Source organism: Lactuca saligna, chromosome 4, assembly GCF_052625555.1.
Source record: "Lactuca saligna cultivar CGN05327 chromosome 4, ASM5262555v1, whole genome shotgun sequence".
In the NCBI taxonomy this organism is placed as follows: Eukaryota; Viridiplantae; Streptophyta; class Magnoliopsida; order Asterales; family Asteraceae; genus Lactuca; species Lactuca saligna.
Window position 1 is genome coordinate 60,006,327 of NC_136420.1, and position 22,880 is coordinate 60,029,206.

Sequence of the window (22,880 nt, forward strand, 5' to 3'; positions counted from 1 at the left end):
TCATTTTTTTCTCCCACTACTCGGAGCTCCCTCTCTCTCTCTCTCTATCTCTCTCCCTCTCTATTTATCTATCTATCTCTCTATTTATCTATCTATCTATCTATCTATCTATCTATCTCGTTCTCACCTGCTTTAGTTAGGGTTTACAATTGTAATATTTTGTGTGATTGATCCTATTTTTATTCTTGATCATTATAATGTAGGTTGAGTGTTTCATTCTAAGGGTAGATTAGGGTTTTGTAGTGAGGTTTTGAAAACCTTCTGTTTCTTAATCCTCAAATGATATAAGAAACGTTGATGTTGGTAAAATTTGGTTTATCGTTTTTTAAAATGGTATCAAAGCTCTAAGGCTCTCTGATTCTCGTTTCTGATGACCGACGGTGTTCCGACATGTCTTTTTCGACATTTCGTCCTTTTGAAAGGTATATTGCGCTCTTTTCTTTATGTTTTATATAGATCTGTGTAGAGCTTCATAGTTTGTGTTTGAATTAAGTTTCACTTGTAATCCCTACATCGGTGACTTAATCTGTGAAAATCTAGGGTTCTTCATTTTCCGATCTAGGGTTTCCGCTTTATTCTTCCTAAATCAAAACAAAATCGCTTTATTGTTTAAGATTCTGGTACTGCGAGTAGTTTGTTTGATCTTGCAGATCTGTTGACTTGTAACTTGTGCTGGTTTATCTCCATCTGTAACCTGTTCTTCTAATATGCTATCGATTAATCCCTAAAATCTAAAATAACTCTCTAGAGGTCGGACTTTATCACCGATAAACGATTGTATGGAACGAATACATGGATTTGATTCTTGGTCGTCTCTACGTATCACTATGGGGGTTTTCTTATTCCCTTCTTTTTTTCTTTAGTTGTAGATGTGGGAGATCCTGGTTGTCTTGAGTACACCAGTTATTGTTTACATTGTTTTCTTGACTCTGTGTTGATTGTCTTGGGCCCCAACATACCGTGGTGACCATCTAGACTTTAAGTCAACACAATTGTCTATTTTCTCTGTGTATATGCTTGTTGTGCTTGTTGTGTGCTTTCTTTCATCATGAATGGTGAAACTCCTAGTGGTAGTGGTAAAGATAATCCTATTGATTTTGATGATCCTCTATATATTCATTCATCTGATAATGCTATAACTTCTATTATCACTATATAACTACCTAGGAATGAAAATTATCGATTATGGTGTAGTGCTAAAACTGAATCATCTAAAACCTCTAAATGGGAATGTGTTAACGTTTTTTTGTATACTTGGATCTTCAGGTCAATTTATGAGTCTATATATACTAGTCATGTATATTCTGAAAAGGCTGGGGACATTTGGAATGAGTTGTTTGAAACATATAATAAGGTTGATGGGTCAGTTACTTTCAGTATTCATCAACAAATTAACACTTTAAAACAAAATGGCACCTCCCTTTCTGATTACTTCAATAAATTTGACTCCTTGTGAAACGAATTTGATGGCTTAACTAGTTTAACTGAGTGTGTTTGTGATCCTGCTACTAAGCTTAATGATCATTCTAAACTAATGAAACTAATGCAGTTTTTTAGTGGTCTTGATGATATCTATAATCAAGTCAAAAGTCATTCTTTTAATGGAACCCTTACCCAATGTAACAGTTGCTTTCTCTATTCTTTCTAGAGAAGAGTCACACCAAAAGGCTGGTTCTCTAGTTTCTATTGATACTTCTAAACCCCAGGCCTCTACATTTAATAGTAAGGTTAATGATTTTAAATGGGAACATAATCAAAATAGGTCTAGGAATCAAGGACTACAATGCAAACATTATGGTCTTAGGGTTTATCTAATAGAAAAATGCTATAAGTTGATTGGCTATCCCAAAGATTTTAAATCCGAGAATGAGTTTAATAATCAAAATAGTCAAAGTAAATCCTTTGTTGTGAATTCTTCTTTTGTTAATTCTGGCAGCAACTCTTATGTTACTTCTGAGTCTGTTAGTGGAAGTGATGCTCACTATCTTACAAGTAAACAATACAACAAGTTTCTTTGTCTCATTTATGAGAACTTTGTTAATGAGGATGTGACTGATATTACTAATATGGTAGGTACTTGTTTTAGTGTTGTAATTCTTTTATCAGTTCTAAGTCCCCTCAGAGTTGGATTGTTGATTCAGGAGGAAATCAATATATGATAGCTTTTAATTCCCAACTTAGTGATACAATGGATCTATCTAGACTTAATCTTCTTGTCAAACATCCAAATGGTTCCTCTGCTTTGATAAATAAGATTGGAAATCTTCAGTTGTCTTCCATAAGGCAAAACAGACCGGGAAGTCTTTTCCTCATAGTCAATGTAACACAACTGAATTAGGCGAGCTAATTCACCTAGATGTTTGGAGACCTTATAGGGTTACTTCAACTGAAGGTTTCAAGTATTTTATGACTATTGTGGATGATTTTACTAGATCCACTTGGGTTTTTATTTTAAAATCTAATTTGAAAATTGTTTCGGGTTGTTAAGATATTTGAAAAGCAGTCTAGGAAGAGGGGTTGCTTTGTCTAAGTCTGATGGATTTGAGTTAAAAGGTTTTGTAGATGCAGATTGAGCTAAGTGTCTATCCATAATGAGGTCGGTAACTGGTTATATGATTTACCTTAATAATTTATTGGTTTCATGGAAGAGTAAGAAACAATTTACTGTTTCTAGGTCTTCTACTGAATCAGAGTATAGAGCCATTGGTTCTATTACTTGTGAAATAATATTGATTTTGAAAATTTTGTTTGGATTGGGTATAAAAGATCTTACTCCTGTACCTGTTTTTTGTGACAGTGATTCAACAATTAAATTGGCTCTTAATAAGCATTCTGAAATATATCTTCTCTTTGTTAGAGAAAAAAATCTCTAATGGTGTGTTGAAAATGGTTAAGATCAATTTTTCTTATCAAAATGTTGACATTCTTACTAAGTCTTTAAGTTTTAAACAACATGTTTTTTTGTCGAATAAGGCTTATTGATGTTTTCAAAAAGGAAAAATAAATATTTCGATTAAGGGGGGTGTTGAAAATACTAAGGGTTTTTAATATTCAATCTCATATTTATTAATTATTAAGTATGGGTGTTTTATGTCAATATTACAATTCCTTGTTTTCTCTCAGTAATGAAATAAATTTGTTATAAGGGGGTTATTCTTAGTATTTTTGGAATGTTGTGAGCTACGGCTTGTTTCTTTCAAACGACAGGTGCGACACGCGGATCTGATCCATAGATAATATCCTAGACTCGGTTCATATCCATGACCTGGGGTATATATTGGTGAGAGGTGAAGGGTTTCGTCATATTTATATCATTTTTTGCTCCTAATACTCAGAGCTCTCTTTCTCGTTCTCAGCTGCTTTAGTTAGAGTTTCATGCTTTAGTTAGAGTTTCATAGTTGTAATATTCTGTGTGATTGATCATCCTTTGGTTTTGATCATTGTAGAGTAGGTTGAGTGTTTCATTCTGAGAGTGGATTAGGATTTTGTAGTGATGTTTGATTTGTAACTTGAAAACCTTATGTTTCTTAATCCTCAAATTATATAAGAAACGTTGATGTTGGGAAAATTTGGTTTATCTTTTTTTAACACGTATATTGAAAAAAAAGTGTTTTTAAAAATACAGATAACAATGTAATTATGAATATATTTCAAGATATAAGATACATTAGGGTACAATCGTAATAACTTTATTAATTATAACTAATGAAGTTATGTTTAAATATTTGAAGGTATATAACCCGATATGCCACCATTATTATTTTTAACTTTTTCATCTTTTTCGGTTTTATTTACATAATGTGGTTTTCAGTTCTACATTTGGCACTAAAAATACAAGCCCAAACCCTTTGGCCTAAAAGTATTTTTATGTTGTCAGCTTCCTTTCGCCCTCTCTTATATCATATCATCGATCTCCTTGAGGCGATTTATAATGTTTATTAACCTAAAACACCATCAATATTTTCTTCATATAAATAGCCCAATAATAAACACATTATGAGTTCTAGGTTAACAAATACTAAACCCCCAAACCGCTAACAGCTCTCTCATCATTGCATAAAACTAACTCTTAAAAATAATTACTAATATCCAATGCTCAATAATTGGCTCATAAGTCATAAATACTCTCTGAAAGTTAAATGCTCAACAATAAATGCTCATAAAAATGGATGAAACCCCACATATCTTGAATGTCCTAACCTTTCCATCGCCAAATGGAAAATGACTTCATAAAACTTCATTTTTACGAGTTCGACGACTTTGATTTTTTTTTTTTTTTTTTTTTTTTTGACTTTGGTACAAATCAACCCATAATTGCATATACATGATAATTTCACGAAAATGGGCCAACACTCACAACGCACTTTTCATCATTTTGCTCTTTCTCCCACACTTGTGGCTTTATCCTTGAAATCTTGAAAGTTTGTGACACCTACATAATCACAAACTAACTTTTTATTTTAAAATTCACTTATTAAAATTTTATGTAAATTGGGAAGGGGTATTGTATTGTCAAAGCATTTTCGTTGTTGTAGGTTGGAAAATAATGTAGAGAGTTGTTTTGGCATAACGCTAAGTTGAAAACTTGATATAGAGGGACCTCTTTTTTATGTTTACAGTTGAAATTTCAATTACAATTAATCAAACTATGTTATCAAATTACGTACTAGGGGTATCAAAACCCTATAAAAATTAAGAAATAAGTTGAAATCCAATCGTATCTCAAACCACTCACCATCCATGTAGATCAGGGCCACATGCTACATTACATTGACCGAGTCAAGATCTCATCCTTTTTGTAATTTCTATCCAAGTCACACAAAGGATTTCATTTAGTCAAAGCTATTAAATAAAACTATTATGTTGATTTTTTATTTGAAACCCCATACAACTCATGTAGAAAAGTTATCCATGTATCATGAGCATGTAAATATGGGCTCATTTTGTTATAGGGCTCAAATTTATACATGATTTTACTAAATATCTTTATTCAAACCCATTTGTTACGTTTCTTTAAAAAAAAACCATTTGTTACAAGGTTAGCCGCGTCATCTTTTACCAACATGTATTTTATCTAAGTCAAATTCTAACATCATGGTTACCAAAAATAGAAAATAATTTGTAATCAATATTTGGTAAGAAAATCATTGATAAAAAAAAGTTGCACATTTAAAATGGAAAAATAACAAACAAACAATCCACTTATAGTTTTGTACCAAAGCATGGTGCTTTTAAAAAATATTTTTACCAAACCAAATTAGTTTAAAACTTATGGTAAATTACACGAATGGTCCCTATGGTTTAGACAATTTATGCATTTGATCCCTAACTTATTTTTTTAACTCGGAAAATCTCTACTGTTTATTTCTATTACACGTTTGGTCCCTATCTTACCTAAAAAAACTATTTTGCCATTGGTTTTTTAATTTATATAAATAAACACACCCCCAACTCCACCCCGAACTCCACCCCTATCACCTTACCTTATCTACCACACCATTTTTTCATATTTAAACATTAATCTTTTTACGTAAGATAGGGACCAAGTGCGTAACAAAAACAAACAATATAGACCAAACGCTTAACAAAAACAAACAGTAGGAACTTTCCGAGTTAAAAAAATAACTTAGGGACCAAGTACGCAAATTACTCCAAACCATAGGGACCATTTGTGTAATTTACTCTAAAACTTAATTGCCAAAAGATCAACATCAACTAAAAAGCTATTACTACTACTACTCATAACAACATTTCTAGCAAACATCTTGTAAATAGATACCAATTTCATAAAAAAGATCAAACCAAGGTTTCTTTACTAAACATCAAAACCATAAAAAAAAACAAGACTAACACATATACATGATTTACCAGTCTTTTATGCTAATAAAAAAAACATGTGTCCCATTGTCTTCGTACTCAATTGTCACGAATCAAATTTGTTGGCGCGCTAAAAACATACTTCGGTAACTCATATTTTGCACCTGCAATGTCCAAAATAATTTTACCATTAATCGAAACAACACCACCAGACAAACTTTCCAGGGCTATTTTCGTCTTTTGTCCCATCAGTCTCAGTCCCAATCCCAGTCCCAGTAGTACTGTCAGTACACAATTAAGAAGTACCTCTCTCATCATAACAGACTGTCAAGTCAGCTTTTTGAACAATGACACCAGCGCTGTCTACTATGGCTTGCGCAAGGGTTAAGTCTGCCTCTGCAGCTGCTTGAAGGGCTTCCCAGATTTCTAATAATCATACAATTATATAAATAAATAAATAAATAAAATGGAAATAAGATGATATAATAAATAAATTACCTTTTCGGCCACCATAATGTGGAGCAGTATCCCAAAATTCATCACGCATCTGCTTAAGCTGCTCTGTTGTAATTGGTTCAGTATGTTTCCATGGTTTTGGTTTTGTTATCTTTTTAATAGGTTCTGTTCAAAAATGATTATATGAATCCAGAAAACATCAGAATAAATTTATAATAAAGATGTTTATAGTTCACATAAGAATCAGGAAATAAGGACAAATAGGTCTTAGGAAATATAAAAGTAATGAATTATGTATATTGGTCATAGATGACAACAATTTAGAATTACTTGTTTTCTAGATAATTTGATTGGGTTTATTTGGATCCATAGGATCCATCTGTGTTGGATTGTATATAACACATTTGACAGAAAATTGGTTGATATGATATGATACAGATAACTGATGCGATACAGACTACAAAACAGGAATTAGAGCTTCCATGTCAAAATCATTATTTGTTTAGGAATTTCAAAAACCCTAGGATAGATTCACACTTTGAAAAGCCCCTAAATCAAGCAAGGATTATTCAATAATAGTCAATACAACAGCAAGTAGACTAAGATTTAAGAACCATCTTAATCAAAAACCCCCAAAGATCAATCAGAACAAGTTAAACCCTTTTCTCCTAGCACCTAAATTAATCAGTCAATTGAGTATAATCCAATCAAGCTCATTAGATGCGAAATTTGTTTCTACAATCGATACATGCAACAACAACAACAAAAAAATTAATAATCGAAACCCCAATAGAAACTCGGAAATTGGAATGTTTACCGTCCCCTTTCGCATGCGATGATCCAGCACAACCCATACTGAAAACTCCGGTTATCCCCCTGTAAATATCTCCGGCGAGTAAAGTTATATCGAAATTGGTATAGTTTCCTAAGATAAGAATAAGAAGATCCCAGAAACGATTTTATTCAAAATCTCGAGAATAGTCTGGGTCTACGATAAAGAAGCTATACATTAAAAACTAATGAATGATTACTGGATAAAAGGAGACATATTAGGAGGAAGTTGGAGCCCTAATTTGATTATGGGCACCGAATTTGGAACTAGGTTTGTTGCTTTGTCAAAAACTGATAAAAGTTGGATGATAGAAAGAGGGGTAAAAGGGGCGGGATGATGACGTGGCTCATTTTTACCCAGCTCGGTACAACCTAGTTTTCTATATATACACACACGTGGCCTCCACATGGACCACATCTACTCTAGAATAATATCATATATGTCCTTTTGTCCTTTTAAACTATAGGTTTAAATGTTTGGGGTAATCACAAAAATAACCAAAACAAGATGGATATAATTGATGAATGGTTAATATTTAACTAAAAATATATATATTTTTTTGTAAAAAAATCATTGTAATCTTCTTCTTTTTTTTATTTTGGAAAATTATTTTTCTAACCGGTTTACTTATATAGAATATATTTATCGAAATTTTAAATTTTAATTATATAGAATAATTATCGAAATCTTAATGATGATTATGGATCTTGCAAAGTATTTTTCAGAATTCTCTGATTTGAAAATGTTAAAAGATTTTGGTTATAAATCTGCAATTCTCTGTGAATTAAGTCGTAATTTCTTATCTTTAAAATCTCACATCTTGAAACACGATTTTTTCTATTAAAAGTGAAAATAACAAAATGATAAAATATGATTTTATGTGGGATGGAGTGGGGGATAGTTATGGGGTTTTAGAGTATATGAAAGCGAAAATAACAAAATGATAAAGTTAGAATATGATTTATGTGAGGGTGATGTGTTATGGGGTTTTAGAGTATATAAAAGTGAAAATAACAAAATGATAAAGTTAGAATATCATTTTTTTATGGAGTGGTGTGGGAGATAGTTATGGAGTTTTGGAATATCTATCATTGTGAATGATGAAACATTTCTTGAATCGGTTGTTGGTTACAATTGTTGAAGTGTGGGCATAAGGTATAAGGGAAAAAATATGGTATCTTATATATTTTGGTTTAAAACGTTCATTTTTTTTTTTGGTTTTTATCTAGAAAATGAAGGAGTCACCTGGTATATCTCTTCTTAATGAGTCGGTTATATGTTACACGTCATTAAAACGATGGGATATCATCTGCCAACTCGGATGCCACCTAATGTATCAATAATAGACCTACATGACCCTTCCTTTGGAATCTAAAAGACATATTCTTTTGTAGTCACTTTCTTCTATCCCTTTCTTCTATTGTATTTTGTAAAAATCTCTCCATTGGATTCTTGCTATGGCCATTTACTTGAAGATCGATCTTCATTTTGCAAGTATTTTTACGAGGTACCTCGTGATCAGTTACTCAAATGGAGCGGAGCAGAGGTTAAAGATGTCGATTTTGCTAGAATGGACAAGAATGATTTGTCGTGTTCATTGAAAGACTCGTCAATGAGAAATGTGTGAATGTGTGTTTTTGAATGCCCGATATTAGTTTTCCTGATAGATTGAGGATAATAGCTAATGATAGAGACTACCAGGAGTTCATTGAAGTATGATATGCTTATGGTTGTGTACTTCATGTATATATAGATCATCTTGGTGTCAATGTCCATAAATGTGTCCTTGATGAGCAAGCTGAAGTATGTACTCCCGAAGGTGAGGCAATACTTGAGGATGTAACAACTTTTAATGAAATATGTTGTTGATTTTAGTGTCACCATGTCATTTTATGTAATTGGAACTAACATGTGAGCTAATGGCTTCATAATTTGTACTCTAATATATGTACGGATTTGTGTTTAGTGCATGCATGTATAAGATCGAATTAGAATCCGGTTCGGCAATAAGTCGAGGGTCCGGGGTTTCAAAGGGGTAACGCCCCTTTGGCGGGGTCTAGGGGAAGCGCCCCTAACGAGGTCCAAGGGGCAGAGCAACCCATGACGGCCAACCCTAAGAGGCAAACTCAATCTCGTTTATTATATAAACGACTATTCTCTTTGAGAAAAGAGGCACAACTATTAGCATTTTTTTCTTCAGACGAACATAGAATCCTTCTAGCAATTCGGCTTATGATTTCTGTGTCTATATTCGAAAGTGTCCTCTTGGATTATCTAAGGCTAGATTTCTTGCAACCTAGGCATAGGCTATAAATATCAGTTCGGAAAGTGTTTACACGATCCAAGGGGTATCCAGATCTCCAACATAAACCCTAATTCCTCCAACAAAAGCATGTGTTAGGTATAAGATTTGAAAGTCCTAAATAGTTAAAACATATGTTGTTGCTAAAGGTTATCAATTGTGTTACAAAAAAATGATAGTAGGAGACTTTTAGTTAAATGTTGTTCTGGGAAGTGCAAGTTTAGACTGTGGACTTCATGGATGAGTGAATAAAAGTCTTTCCAGATTAAGTCGCTTATAGATGAGCATAATTGTGCAAGAAATTTCAAAATGGGCTCAATTGTTAACTATGCATGGATTGGAAGCTATTTCATAACACAATTCGTACAAAAAATAAGTGTTAGGCTACTTCAGGAAGAAGTTAAATAGAATTTTAGAACTGATGTGAGTATAGGATAATTTAGGAGAGCAAAGAAACATGCAATTGAATTAATTGAAGGCACACTAGTTGAGCATTATCCAAGCTTTGGTCATATGGTGAGGATATAAGGAGATCAAACCCATGATCAACAGTCAGAATAGATATCAATAATATGCCAGATGGGAAGAAATATTTTAGTAAGTTTTACATATGTTTTGAGGTGATGAAGTAAGGTTGGAGAGGCAGTTATAGAAGATTAATAAACATGCATGGATGTTTATTAAAGGTTTTATGTATTGGAGAGTTAATATGTGTCGTAGGAAGGGATGCTAACAATCATATTTCCCAACTGCATGTGATATCCCCATTTTTTACGGTCAGAAAAGCTCTTTTTATTTATGCTTATTTTAAAACAGAGTTTATTTATAAATGCGGAATTGGTCCCATAAAAAACGTATTTCCAAAGAAATATTTTCCATTGATTTATTAAAACTTGGGATTCCATATCTGATACAAGAAACACAAGCATAAACGTAATCATTATTGGTCTTAGATCATCTAATGGTCTACATTTCCTTTGATCTCTCATCATATCAAACATAAAATATCTTTGTATTGATATCTATGATACAAAGAAACTGAGTGGGTCAGGTTGGGAAACCCGGTGAATACATAGGGTTTTCAACCCACAATAATATAGTTAATATGTTTAATTATCAAACAGTTAACCCGATTACCCATTCCTGTTTTCTTCTTTATTCATCGCTAACGATTTATCCTAAGGGTCATCATAATGATCGTTGTTGACATTACTATCTCAGGAATTTCAACGCAATACATGTCAGTAGGTTTCTTTCTATATTCATTCCTAAAGATCTGTCCTAAGGATCATCTTAATCATCGTTACTTACAATATTGTTTCACACATTTCTATGAAATACATATCAGTAGGATGTAGAGTACATCAAATGGGAACAAGGTCCATCACTTACAGGTTAAAACATGTTTGTGTTCCATGAGACTGTCTTGAATAGTCTGGTGCTCGTCACTTATACTCTGTTAGATTACTACATCGTTAATACACTAAGATAGTAGATTCGCCTAGAAATTCTGACAACCATCAAAATTCTTGAGTACACGCTTAGGCATAAGCAAAGATCATCCCCAATAGTTGAAAGGAAAGAACCATCCTGACTTGGGTAATATATTATGAATTTGTATGATAGACTTTAGAAATTGCATGTAATACATATTGCCATTAACTGAGTTTTTTTAACACTTGATTCTTTATAGTTTTCAGTTTAGACCCTTGGAGGTGTAAGGTTTTGCGGTTTTGTCCCTATGGGGCAGAATTGTCAACTTCAGGGAAGTTGGAGTATGATGGGTGTACTCCTTTGTACATTGGGCGTACTCACGTAGGTTGGTTACGAGGCTCATCCACGTACGCCCAGCGTACGTGAGCAATCTTGAAACCCTAGTTTTAGGGTTTGTACCATATATAAACCATAAGTTAGCCTCTTTTAGCCATATTTAACCAACCTCCATATCCTTGAAAACCCTAATTTGCTCCTTAGCCTTTGTATCGTGCTTTTAAGCTATTGAGAAGCTTTTGGTGGGTGTTGTGCATCTTGAAGTGGTAGAAGAAGAAGCTTGAAGACTCATTCTTTGGTGGAGAGCCTTGAGATCCAACTTTAGCACCTTCATTTCGTGGTGTTTGAGGTATAAAGTTCAAAGCTTGGCATCTCATTTTATAGATCTACTCTTTAGGTTGTTTATGTTCATTTTGGTCCCTTTTTGGTTGGTTTTGTGAGCTAATGATGTTTATCGAGCTTATCCTTGTAGTTCTGGACACATTAAGGGTTTCTTAAGCATAAAGGTGCAAACTTTATGGTGGTTTTGGTCTCCTGCATGTGTTAAGTCATCTATTGAGCTCTTTTAAGATCTAAAGCCCCATTAAGGCATGCATGCATGTAAAGTTGGCAACTTTACGTGATAAACCACCTTAAGGAAGTCAGATCTGAGTTTAGGTTGAAGTCTTAACCGATTAAGAGATGGAAATGAGAAGTAGTTCAATATGGTGAAGTACGCTGAGCTTACATGTAGTTACGTTGCGCGTACAAGCCCTCAAGCTAGTACGTTGAGCGTACGAGCTGAGCACACCCCACGTACTCAACAGTTTGGGTTTCGGTCTTTTTGGCCTCTCGGTTTTGTGCTATGTTGGACTTTGGTTGTCTTGGGGCTTTTTAGGCCATCTAGATCCTATTGTTGGGCTATTGAGATTTTAATGGATTCTCTTGGATGAAGGACCATGAAAGGGATTGGGCCCAATTTGGGAAATTGGAACTATATTTGGGCTTTGGGTGATTATTTTAAATTTTGGGTTTTTTGGACATTTGGATTGGGCCTTGGACTTGGGCCAAGTTCAGGAAAGGAAAAAAAAGGTCTTTTACCCTATTTTTCACTCTTAGTGTGAGTCAGGATCAAATTAGTAATTAGATGTTATTTTTGATTGATAACACGGAGATTTAGTGTATCTGCAGTCAGAGATTTATCTATGGGTTTCAGTTGTCTGAGGTGAGACTCCTCTCTGTACTATGGGTTGAAGGCACCAATACCAGCCCATTTGTAACAACAGCAAAATTCAGGTCAAAATTTAAAATTTTATAAAACCGTAATTAAGTATACTAAGTGGTAGATATTGTAACAAGGTTTTCATACATATAAAGAACACTAAAATCTGAGTTATAACGAAGAAGTTATGACCATTCTAAGTTTCCCGACAAAAACCGGCAATACGAAGTTACGTAAAAACGCAAAGTTTCAACAAAACACTTTTTGACCTTAGGTGTCTAAATGAAAATCATAGATATCGTCAAACCGTAACCGTATATAAAAAGAACGTCCAAATCTGACTTCGTATGAGGAAGTTGTGATTTTTGTAAGTTACAGATATAGCAGTAGACAGCTAAAAACTCGAAATAGAGATCGAGAGACTTTTGGCCAAAACAACCTAAATGAGAATCAAAGGGATCAACAATTCTAGCGCAACGGTAAAAAGTCTGACGAAAACGGACGTCGGATGAAGAAGTTATGGAACTTTAACGGACTTTTCCTGTCCCGACCTATTAAAAATATAATATTAAAAATAAAATCAAAACTAGCCGACGGAGTCTAAATGAAAGTTGTAGATCGTAGTCTCACCTTCGCGTGGATATAAAGAACGTCGAAAACGGAGTTCGTATGAGAAAGATATGAATTTTTGAAGTTTGTTAATTAATTTAAATATAAATTAAATTAAAGCCCGGTATTATCCGAAGAAGGAGTCACCGGTCTGATCCCTCGTACGCCCAGCATACCGTCGTACGCCCAGTGTACTCGGATGCTAGGCTCCGGTTCGTCCACGTCGCTCTAATGTTTCGACCGAGGATGCGCTCATGCATGATGCATGAGTACGCAGCGCGTACTCTAGTACGCCCCGCGTAACGCAACCCCTCAGACCCCTATAAAAAGGATGCGAGGGTGCCGGCCAAAATTGCTAATTTCCTTCCTTTCTCGTGCCGAAGCTCTGCATTTCAACCCTCGGAATCATCCCAAAGGCCCGGTTTTCATATCCAAGGTGGGAAGAAAGTTTTACACTCCCGAGACTCCCGAGATTTCCCGAGAATCTCGAGAGATCCGCTTTCTCGAGTAGAAGTTCTGCTCGGTTTTCGTCACACTTTCTTCAATCAATCAAGTGAGTTCATACCCCTTTCAAACACACTTTAAATACATTTAAATGCTTTTATACTCTTTTAGGGGGGGGGGGGGGAATACAAGTAAACATACAGTTATTATCGTGTATTTTATAAAGTTTCACTTCACTTGTTTTATCGAATAAATCACTTGGAACTTATTTCTATTATGGAAAACTCTTGTCATACTTTGTGTGCATTAGACTTATACAAAGTATATAATGATTTCAAATTGCCTTTCATTGTTAAGTCGGTTTATACATTCTAAAAACTTATGATTTTGCTTTGTCAAACATTGTGAAAAAGGATAAACTGTGCATACAAAACTATCACTTTAATACATGCTTAGTTGAGAATCCATGAGACGTGTATATCTTCAAACGTTACTTTTCTTTATTAGAAAGTAATGCTGCAAGTCCTGTCTATAACCAGAGTCTCCCGTTCGGAGAACGTGTCAAATGTGTATAGATCTATACGGGAAGTCATGATCCCGCGCCCTGACTGTTAGCTACAGTCCATCTTTTGGGGTGACAATTGTCATAACGCTGCGACGCCTGAAGAACGTCGTTACAGGCATATTATGTTTAGTATGGTTATAAAACTCATAGGATATACAATTATTATGGTATTATGCTTTTATGAACGAGTAGCTATTAAAACTATTCTTCATCTAACAAATGCGATCTTCGTATAGCTTTATTATATAAAACTATAACACAACTTTCGAGAACGTCGGTTTCTTGCAATTTTCGGTCTTAGAGACTGCCATTTAGGTTAGGAAAATAAGGGATTTTCCTGGTGCATTTATTTACAACTTATAACACGAACATTCATATGCATTTCATACTTTTATAAGAAAATAAGGGTTTTTCTTGGAAAACACAGCAACTCGTATCTCAACCATTAGGGAAAATATGGGATTTTCTGGATCTAATACATTCACTTTCAACACAATAAATCACAACTCTTTACTTTTGAAATACTACGTTTTCTGGAAAACATGCACCCATTTTGGAATGGCATCCAATTTTTCTAAACTACTTATGAACTCGCCAACTTAATTGTTGACACTTTTTCTTTGAATTAACTTGTATTCTCAGGGAACCGCTAAGCAGGTTTGGGAATCAACTTTTGGGATTAACGCACTGGCGTTAATTACTTCTTTTGAATGATGTTTATGTATTTATCTTTTGAACGTGTAATGAATACAATTATGTAAACATCTTGGAAACTTTAATATATATGGTTGTGTGTACTTTCCTTTCTATGAACTGTTATGATACTGAATATGACGTCCTCCGCCCCCGAACGTTTCTGCCGTTCTGGTTTGGGGGTGTGACACCATTGGCTTATGTATTATTGAAAGACCAAGGGGTGACCCTTGGTATTGTATGAAAGACTCGGAGGTGGCTCCTGGAAAATCTGTATGTAAGACCAAAGTTCAGACCTTGGCGGTTAAGTAGGTTATCATTTGTAGATTGTATTCTTGTTTTCTTTGTGATGCTTGCATGGAAGACCGGGAGGTGGCTCTCGACACTTGTCTGTAAAAACCAGGGTATTAGCCCCTAGCCTGGCAAGGATAGACCATGATACGACTCATGGCATAATAACAAGACTATGGTTGGCACATAGCATTCTCCATTGTATGTATGGTATGTGGTATTTTGGGAAACTCACTAAGCTTTGTGCTTACGATTTCTTTTTTATGGTTTCAGGTATTTCTGGTTCAAAAGGGAAGGGTCCGGCTTGATTGCAGTGCATACACCCATGTTTTTCCAAAACTTTGTGATTTTAGGATTGTACTCTAATAACTATTTTATTATGAAATACTTCTAAATGTTTTTTTAAAAGATAAATGGGTGTTTTGATTGTGTTAAAAATGAAATTTTTACCTTGAAAGTTTGGGATGTTACAAGTTGATGTCAGAGCCTTGGTTTGAGGGATTTGGGCACACTCTCGGGTGTGACTAATCTCAAAATGAGGAATTTGTAATTTTTCTTAAAAGGAAAGGGAGTTTCTAAGAAGATTTTGAAAAAAAAAAAGAATAAACTACAAAAAATATTTTATACAAACAAAAGGGGGTGTGGTGTGTGCAATGAGCTGAGCTCAAGTAAGTGATTCCTAAAATATCCATACATGATTATTATGATTATATGGTATGAGAATTTCATTCTAGATTATGACTAAGGATCTGCTCAATATTTCATGCTAGGAGAGATGCCTTCATATGCCTGATTGTTGAGCTTTAGGATTGCATGCTAGTATGTTTTTTAGATAATCAGATAGAATGGCTTGATTAGTTGGCATGTTGGTTAGATTTTTTTGTGCTAGAATGTTGCTTGCTTTGTGTTTTGTGGGACTCCTAGTGATTTGGGTTAGCTACCAAGTGAATATGTCAAGTCACATTTTGCTTAGGTTAAATAATCTCAGAGTGATGGATTTGACCCGATTGCGCAGCTCTGTCTGAATCCAACCATTGTAGGGATGAGTCTGTTACTTAAAGGATTATCTAAGCTTTGTTGTATGTGATTGTATTCTTAAAGTGGTTAACTAACATTATTGGGAGTTCTTCAGCAGCTGATGGCAGGGTGAGGTCGGGAACCTATGAAAGCTTAGGAAGTGCTTCAGTGGGTTTAGTTGTGTTGTCTAGCGATCAATTAGAGTACAGTTTGAGAATGTGACTTAGAGGATATGTGATGATTCTTGAGGAAAGTATGGATAGGTGTGGAAAGTAGTATTGGGCCTGTACTACTAAAAGCACAGGATCGATACTTGAATCGGGGAAAGTTTCGGAGAATTTAGGAAACCTGTGGGATAAGGATCTTTGGGTATATTCTAATCATTGCATGTTATTTTTCAGTTTGGTGATGATCACTTAGGAAGGAGGTTCAGGTTCTGGTTCTAGCTCAGGTGCAGGTACTGAGCCGATTAGCGAGCAGATTCGGGAGTTCATCTCGTCGAAGATTACCCATGGTATTGTGGATCAGACTCATATGATATTTGGAATGGAAAGGAGGGGATTTTGGAGATTTTGGATGACAGTCTGGGCGCATTTTGTGCTAAGGTTTTGGCGATTGTTGGGGCTCGCACTCTTTCCTTCCGTGAGTTTCGTGCTTGTGGAAATCCAACGTTCTTTGGGGAGAAGGACCTCATTGCCAGTAGGAGGTGGTTAATGGGTATGGCTAATGTTTTTCAGACGAGTTTCTGTCCTGGGGGGTTGAAGGTCATATTTGCTTCCTATCTTTTGAAAGACAAAGCTCGAGATTTGTAGGAGGAGGTAGACTTCGCCTTGGGAGGTGATGCCCTAGAGACGATGTCTTGGGATGAGTTTGTGACCCTGTTTAGGGTTGATTTCGCACCGGCTATTAAGGTGCAGCAGTTGACGAGGGAGTTTTAGGACATTCGTTAGACTACGGAGACTGTTGTAGAGATCGCTACTAAGTTTCGAGAGAGGGCTCTATTGGTTCCACAGTATGTAACAAATGAGGAAATGAAGAATATAAGGTATCATGATATGTCGAGGGATGACATCAGGGAGTTTGTGAGTATTTCAGGATGCAAGACCCTGAATGATATGATTGCTAGAGCCCGTGAGCAGGTGATCAATTTGGATCACCTAGGGAATAGGGAGACATAGCATGTGCAGGTAATTGAGGGTCCTGTGAAGAGACCCAAGACTTCAGATCAGCGACTGAGGGGCCAGCAGGGCTGGGGTCAGTACAGTACATGCGGGAAGCAGCACGATAAGGTTTATCAATCTAGGGGCATGGGCCGATACAAGTATGGAAGGATTCGTCATGTCAGTTGGGATTGTCCTTAAGGGACAAGCCCGTTATGTTTACAATGTAACCAAGTGGGCCACAAGAAGGTCGATTGTCCGATGTTGAGGGCGGATTAGTGAGTGAACCTGCTCTGGTAGGGCAGGATCCCTAGTAGAGAGGATCCGATCATTACAGTGTCAGTTAGGGGAAGCTATTGTTCCAACAGGTGCTATTGTGGGTATGTTATCTTTTGATTTCTTCTTGATTGCTATCAGTATTTATATTGCTTTGGAATTTTGTATTGGTTTGGGTAAGCATGATCTTTGGTTTAGCTCTTTGTTATTTTTTGGGTTATATTATAAAGAATTATCATATGTGTTTTTGCAAACCAAGAGTCAATAGTGGGTCGTATATTGTTGGGTGGGTTTCTTTTTGTTTGGTTGTTATTCTGATTCGTTGATGTAGTCAAACCATGGGTATCGTTGGAAGGTCTTTGGTCAGATTAAAAGGTTAGTTCTCTAATGAAGGCAGAGTTCAGTTGTTCTAGCATTTGATCTAGTAGGATCGGTGGTCGTCTATGGAATAACCTTTGGGTTCAACCATACCGTTGCTAGGGAAGGAGTGGTGGCGAGAAAACGGTGGTGGCAATCGCATGAGCTTGGTTGGTTATTGGAAGTGCCAGGGGAATTTATTTATCTCAAGGGTTATGGTCTTTGTCACCAGCATAAAGGACTTAAAGATTTGGGTGTTATATTATAGGAAGTGATTAGGGTTGTCAGACTTGCTGAGATTTGGGGGGGGGGGGGTATTTATATGGATTTCAAGAGTTATGCGATCATTGGGATTGACTAGTGATGGAACACTAATATTGGTAAGCGCAGGTCGTCGGTGGTTCAATTTATAAGGAGGTAAGATGGGTTGGGAATCCATCAAATTTTGTTGGTGGGTTGGGAGAGCTTCGGCGAATCTAATGTTAGGTTTTATACGCATCAAATACACTCTAAACTATGTAGCGGAAAAATCAAAATTACGATATACCTAAGTGTACATGAAACCTATGGATCTATGGTTTCAGGCTATGTAACATTCATAAAATTCTTGAGAATTTTAAACTTTTTAAACAAACCCAAAACCATCATTGTTTACAAATTGTTTTCAAAATAAGTTTCACATCAGAGAAATCCCAGAATCGTAAAATGAAAACATGAGGAGGTTCACGATCACGCCTTCGCCTTGTCGTGATCCTTTGAGGTACCTGAAGCACAATTCAAGGATCTCCTTGCAAATTATAGAAAGATTTAAACACCAACCAAAGAAGAGGTGAAGAAATAACAACCTTTGTAGTCATTTGGGTCCTCTTGGGAGGTTTGGAAGTTGATGAAGAATGTGGAACCTTTGAGATACCAATAATGACTCTACTTGATGTAGATGCTAGTCCAAAACTCTTAAACTCTTAAGCTTGAAGTTCCTAACCAAAGTATGAACTTCAAGAGAGTATAAATGCAAGTAATCTCCAAGTCTTCAAAGCAAAACTAGAGAGAATGAGAGAAGAAGAGGAACTTTTGGCCGTATGCCTCAAGGAAGAAATGAGCACTCTTGCCAAATGCAAGCCCTCTTATTTATATGCATCAAATGAAGTTATTAACCATTAGTCCTTAGCACTTTAAGCAAATTTGACCCCATTGTCATAAGCATGTCTCCCATGCCTTTAAAGCATGATTAGACAAGTCATACACTTCTTCCCTTTATGCATATATCGAAAATTGCATAAAGAAGAAAAAAGTTAGTTTAAATTTTATAAGCTCAATGTTTATAAAATATAAATTTTGTCTTTTATGTAAAAGACAAAAGGTTTAAACTAGTCCAAAAAGTTGTGCATGCCATATTAATTCATACTATATGAAATAATATAATGTTACTTGCTAATGAAAATTATTATTTCCATGAAGAAAATAATTCCAATTTAATTATAAGAATTTTATTGAATATTTATTAAAATCAGTTTCTGATAAATAATAAATTGTATCAAGTTGTTGTTAATGTGACCCATTAGTAACATATATTATTTAGCAATATCACTTTAATATAATTCTTGAGCATACTAGGCCTTTCAATCTCCCACTTGCACAAGACTCATATTAGACTGATATAGACAGTGGTGAACGTCTAACAACATTTCACTGCCCCTAAGACCATACAACTGTTTGTGCCATTCTATCAATGCCCAATTCCCAAAAAAGCTCAAAGCTATAATTGGTGTATAAGGTAAGTTTATCAATTATCCCCTACATACATCATGTTGAACATGAGATGCGGATCATGATCAATCTCATTAGTTGTTTAACTTTTGGTAAGGCACCTTAGATGTCTAACTCTCAACACATAAGAGGAAAAAACTCATCTTGACTACATAAGCCTCTTGTATAGTTCAGACCATACCTGAAAATGGCTTTTATAACTTCCCGTTTATGGAACAGCATTTGACCATATCAAGCATAGTACTCCCTACACTTAAGTCCCACTATATATCTCAAGTGTTAAGGATATAAAGATAGTACCTTTTAATCAAGTATCATTCATGATAACGATCTATGAGATGATATTGATGCGGGTCAGTTCAATACTAGTTCTCTGACAAGTACCTATGAAAATTGGTTACAACCACTTGCCTACATTCGTCCAGTGAAAGTCAACTAATCCAATTCATATTAGTCTTACTTCATAATTGCTCCCATAACTATAACCGACTATAAACATATAGAATAACATTATTCACGGATTAAACATATTAATATAGAACACAAGAAGTATTAATGTGACGACTATATCCCAATATATCATAACATTTTATAATAGTTGTTGTTATAATGTTCCAATATCCAAATACTAAATCCAAATCAAAAAACCCATTTCTAGAATAATAAAGTCTTACAGCTGAAGTGTGACCATTCATACTTAGCTCAATGAATGACTTTATCAATGGATCTGTCAAAATTTAATTTGTGTGAATTTTGTGAATACTATCATCTTCATACTTAACTTTACACTAGGTATAGTTAAATATCTTGGACATATGATTGGTGTTCTTTCGTGACATAGAGTCCCTTAGCTTGATTAAGTATACTCTCAAAGTGAAAAAGATTTCTATGTGATCCTCGAATGGAAAAAATCAACATAGTTTTTCAATGATTCCATTCATCCAATCATATTTGAATTCAACTTCTAAAGTAGTGTATTCTTATTTTGTACTAGATTGTGTCATTATGCTTTGCTTGGACCTCATTCCGACAAAACTTACTCTTCCTTCCATAATGAAGTCAAAAATCCAATTATTATTCATAATTATTTGTATTTGTTTATAAATTAACATCTTGTGTAGATCTTTCCATAAAGATCCTTTCTAAACTGATTGTCTCATATACATTCTCTTAGTTCTTCTAAAGTACACTTAGAATGCACTCATAGTCGTCCAATGACTTAACCATGTATTCAATTAGTATCCTATGACATGCGCACAACATGATCAAATACCATATCTATTGCATAATATGGTGTAAATGATGAATTCATTTGCCAAGCAAATAGAATATAAATCATTTCATATAGTTCAACCCTATGAGCTATGTACTTTTGAGGCTAGCTCAAAATGATGTCATATGACAATGCCAAGAATTCTCCAAAAGAATCGTGTGTCTTGGTCTCTTTCAAGATATTGTCAATATATATATATATATATATATATATATATATATATATATATATATATATATATATATATACAAACACACACACACACACACACACACACACATATATATATATATATATATATATATAAGGACATGAAACTTTTAACATTCATTTTATCTATCGCGTATAGATTTTATATTCCAAGAATGTATCTTCTCCTTCCTAAGTCTTTCATTTTAGAAACGCTTTCCAAGTCAAGGTGAAAACGACCTTGCTTAGTCAGAATGTGATTTCAAAATGATTAAGTATGTCTTATCCATACATGATTAGGAATTTCACTATGCTCCCACTAGTTCTTAGTAAACACACATGTTCTATTCATTTTGATATAAAAACATACCTTGTAGTTTTACATTAGAATGATGATTGCAACATTGAGATGTTTGATTTATATCCACTAGTGGATCTCAAGTTCTACACATTTTGTTAGGATAACATGGATTAAGAAAACATCTAGGCTAATCTATATAGCTATCTTCCAATAGATGTCTATTAAGAAAAGCGGTCTTTCTTGAAATCTATTTAGTATATCTCATATTAAGAATATGAATTTATAGCAAATAATATCCTTGTTGATCTAATCATAGCTACTTGTGAAAAATGTTTGATCCCAGTCAATGTCATGAGTATGATGAGGATCACAGTCAATGACATGACTATAAGAGAATCCTTTTACTACAAGTCTTGCTTTAAATGTGTATGGTTATATATCCATATAATTTATTCTTTCTAGAAGAATCATTTACTCCTTCTAGCCATGCTATAGGTATAAACTTTAATCAAGCCCGTATTTGATTCTCATACATGGATTATATCTCATGTTCATGACACTAAGTCATTTATCAAATTCGAGATCTGACATAGCATCGTGTTAGTTGAAGGATTTTCCAGAAATCATCAATAAAACCTCATCAATGAGAGATTCCATATTTCTCAAGTCATATATGATTTCTACCATTAATGTGAACAATTTGTGTTTGTGAATAGCTATTATTCAAGTTTAACAATCCTTTTTAAAACTAGTACCAACTATTACTACATATGGTTATCGTTCTTAAGCTGCTTCAAGTTCCATGTACATCCCACTTACTTTGTCATTAGAAGCTTGCTTTCTACTAACTTAACTTTCATAGGAATAAGAGAACTTATTCTTGGTGGGTTTGATATGATGATCTAAGCCACATTTAGAGTATTATACAAATATGTATTTAGTAGATTTTTTGGTTTAGAAGCTTTAGTCCAACATAGGCTTTAAATCCATAAAACATTAAGTAATATGAAGATGAAGTCTTTCCATACTAAATCTTATAAAGTTTTTAACTACTTATTAGTTGGTATTTGTATTCAAGATACAATAAATAGTGATTGAAGTTTTATCCCAAAAAAAAAAGATTAAAGGAGGACATTTCTACCGATTAGAAAGCAAATCATACCAAGTAAGATTTAATTCATCCATTATTATCATTAAGGCCTTAGATGGTTCTTACCGGTTTGCATCTCAACTTTTGAAACCTTCAACCAAGACCTCATAATTATGTTTTACCACTTAAAATATAATTGAAACTACTATATGTTGTTAACAAAGTTGATTTGGTATCTTGTGCTTAATCTCAAACAGTCATTAGAAAAGAAGTCATACATCAAAGTGTATAGTTCCTTAATCATTTTCTCTACGCCTTAGTGAAAATGTCATTAGGAATCCTTTACATATAGATAACGTTCACATATGTCAAATAAACTACATTATTTTCCTTCAAAGATCCCTTTCTTGAAGTTGGAATATGTGAATGTCATTTATATAATAAAGATAACAATGTCAAATATGAGTTTG

The 22,880-nt window shown here is 34.5% G+C and overlaps 1 protein-coding gene across 1 annotated transcript; it reads right to left on the reverse strand.

Moving 5' to 3' along the window:
- Positions 1–5,750: 5,750 nt before the first annotated feature.
- Positions 5,751–7,394, reverse strand: LOC145041970 (uncharacterized). The gene is made up of 4 exons (XM_078990236.1): positions 7,091–7,394; positions 6,316–6,438; positions 6,124–6,243; positions 5,751–5,981 (listed from the first exon to the last, which is right to left on the reverse strand). The coding sequence occupies exons 1-4, from the start codon at positions 7,125–7,127 to the stop codon at positions 5,917–5,919; spliced, it is 345 nt and encodes a 114-aa protein (XP_078846362.1). The 5' UTR covers positions 7,128–7,394; the 3' UTR covers positions 5,751–5,916.
- Between the last annotated feature and the right edge of the window lie 15,486 nt (positions 7,395–22,880).

What these genes read in the sequence shown, in the direction of transcription:
- LOC145041970 (XM_078990236.1), bottom strand. Translation starts at nt 7,127, where the DNA reads ATGGGTTGTGCTGGATCATCGCATGCGAAAGGGGACG. An exon ending in ATCGCATGCGAAAGGGGACG is followed by an intron (nt 6,439 to 7,090) that starts GTAAACATTCCA and finishes ATTTTTGAACAG; the next exon opens with AACCTATTAAAAAGATAACA. An exon ending in ACATTATGGTGGCCGAAAAG is followed by an intron (nt 6,244 to 6,315) that starts GTAATTTATTTA and finishes TATGATTATTAG; the next exon opens with AAATCTGGGAAGCCCTTCAA.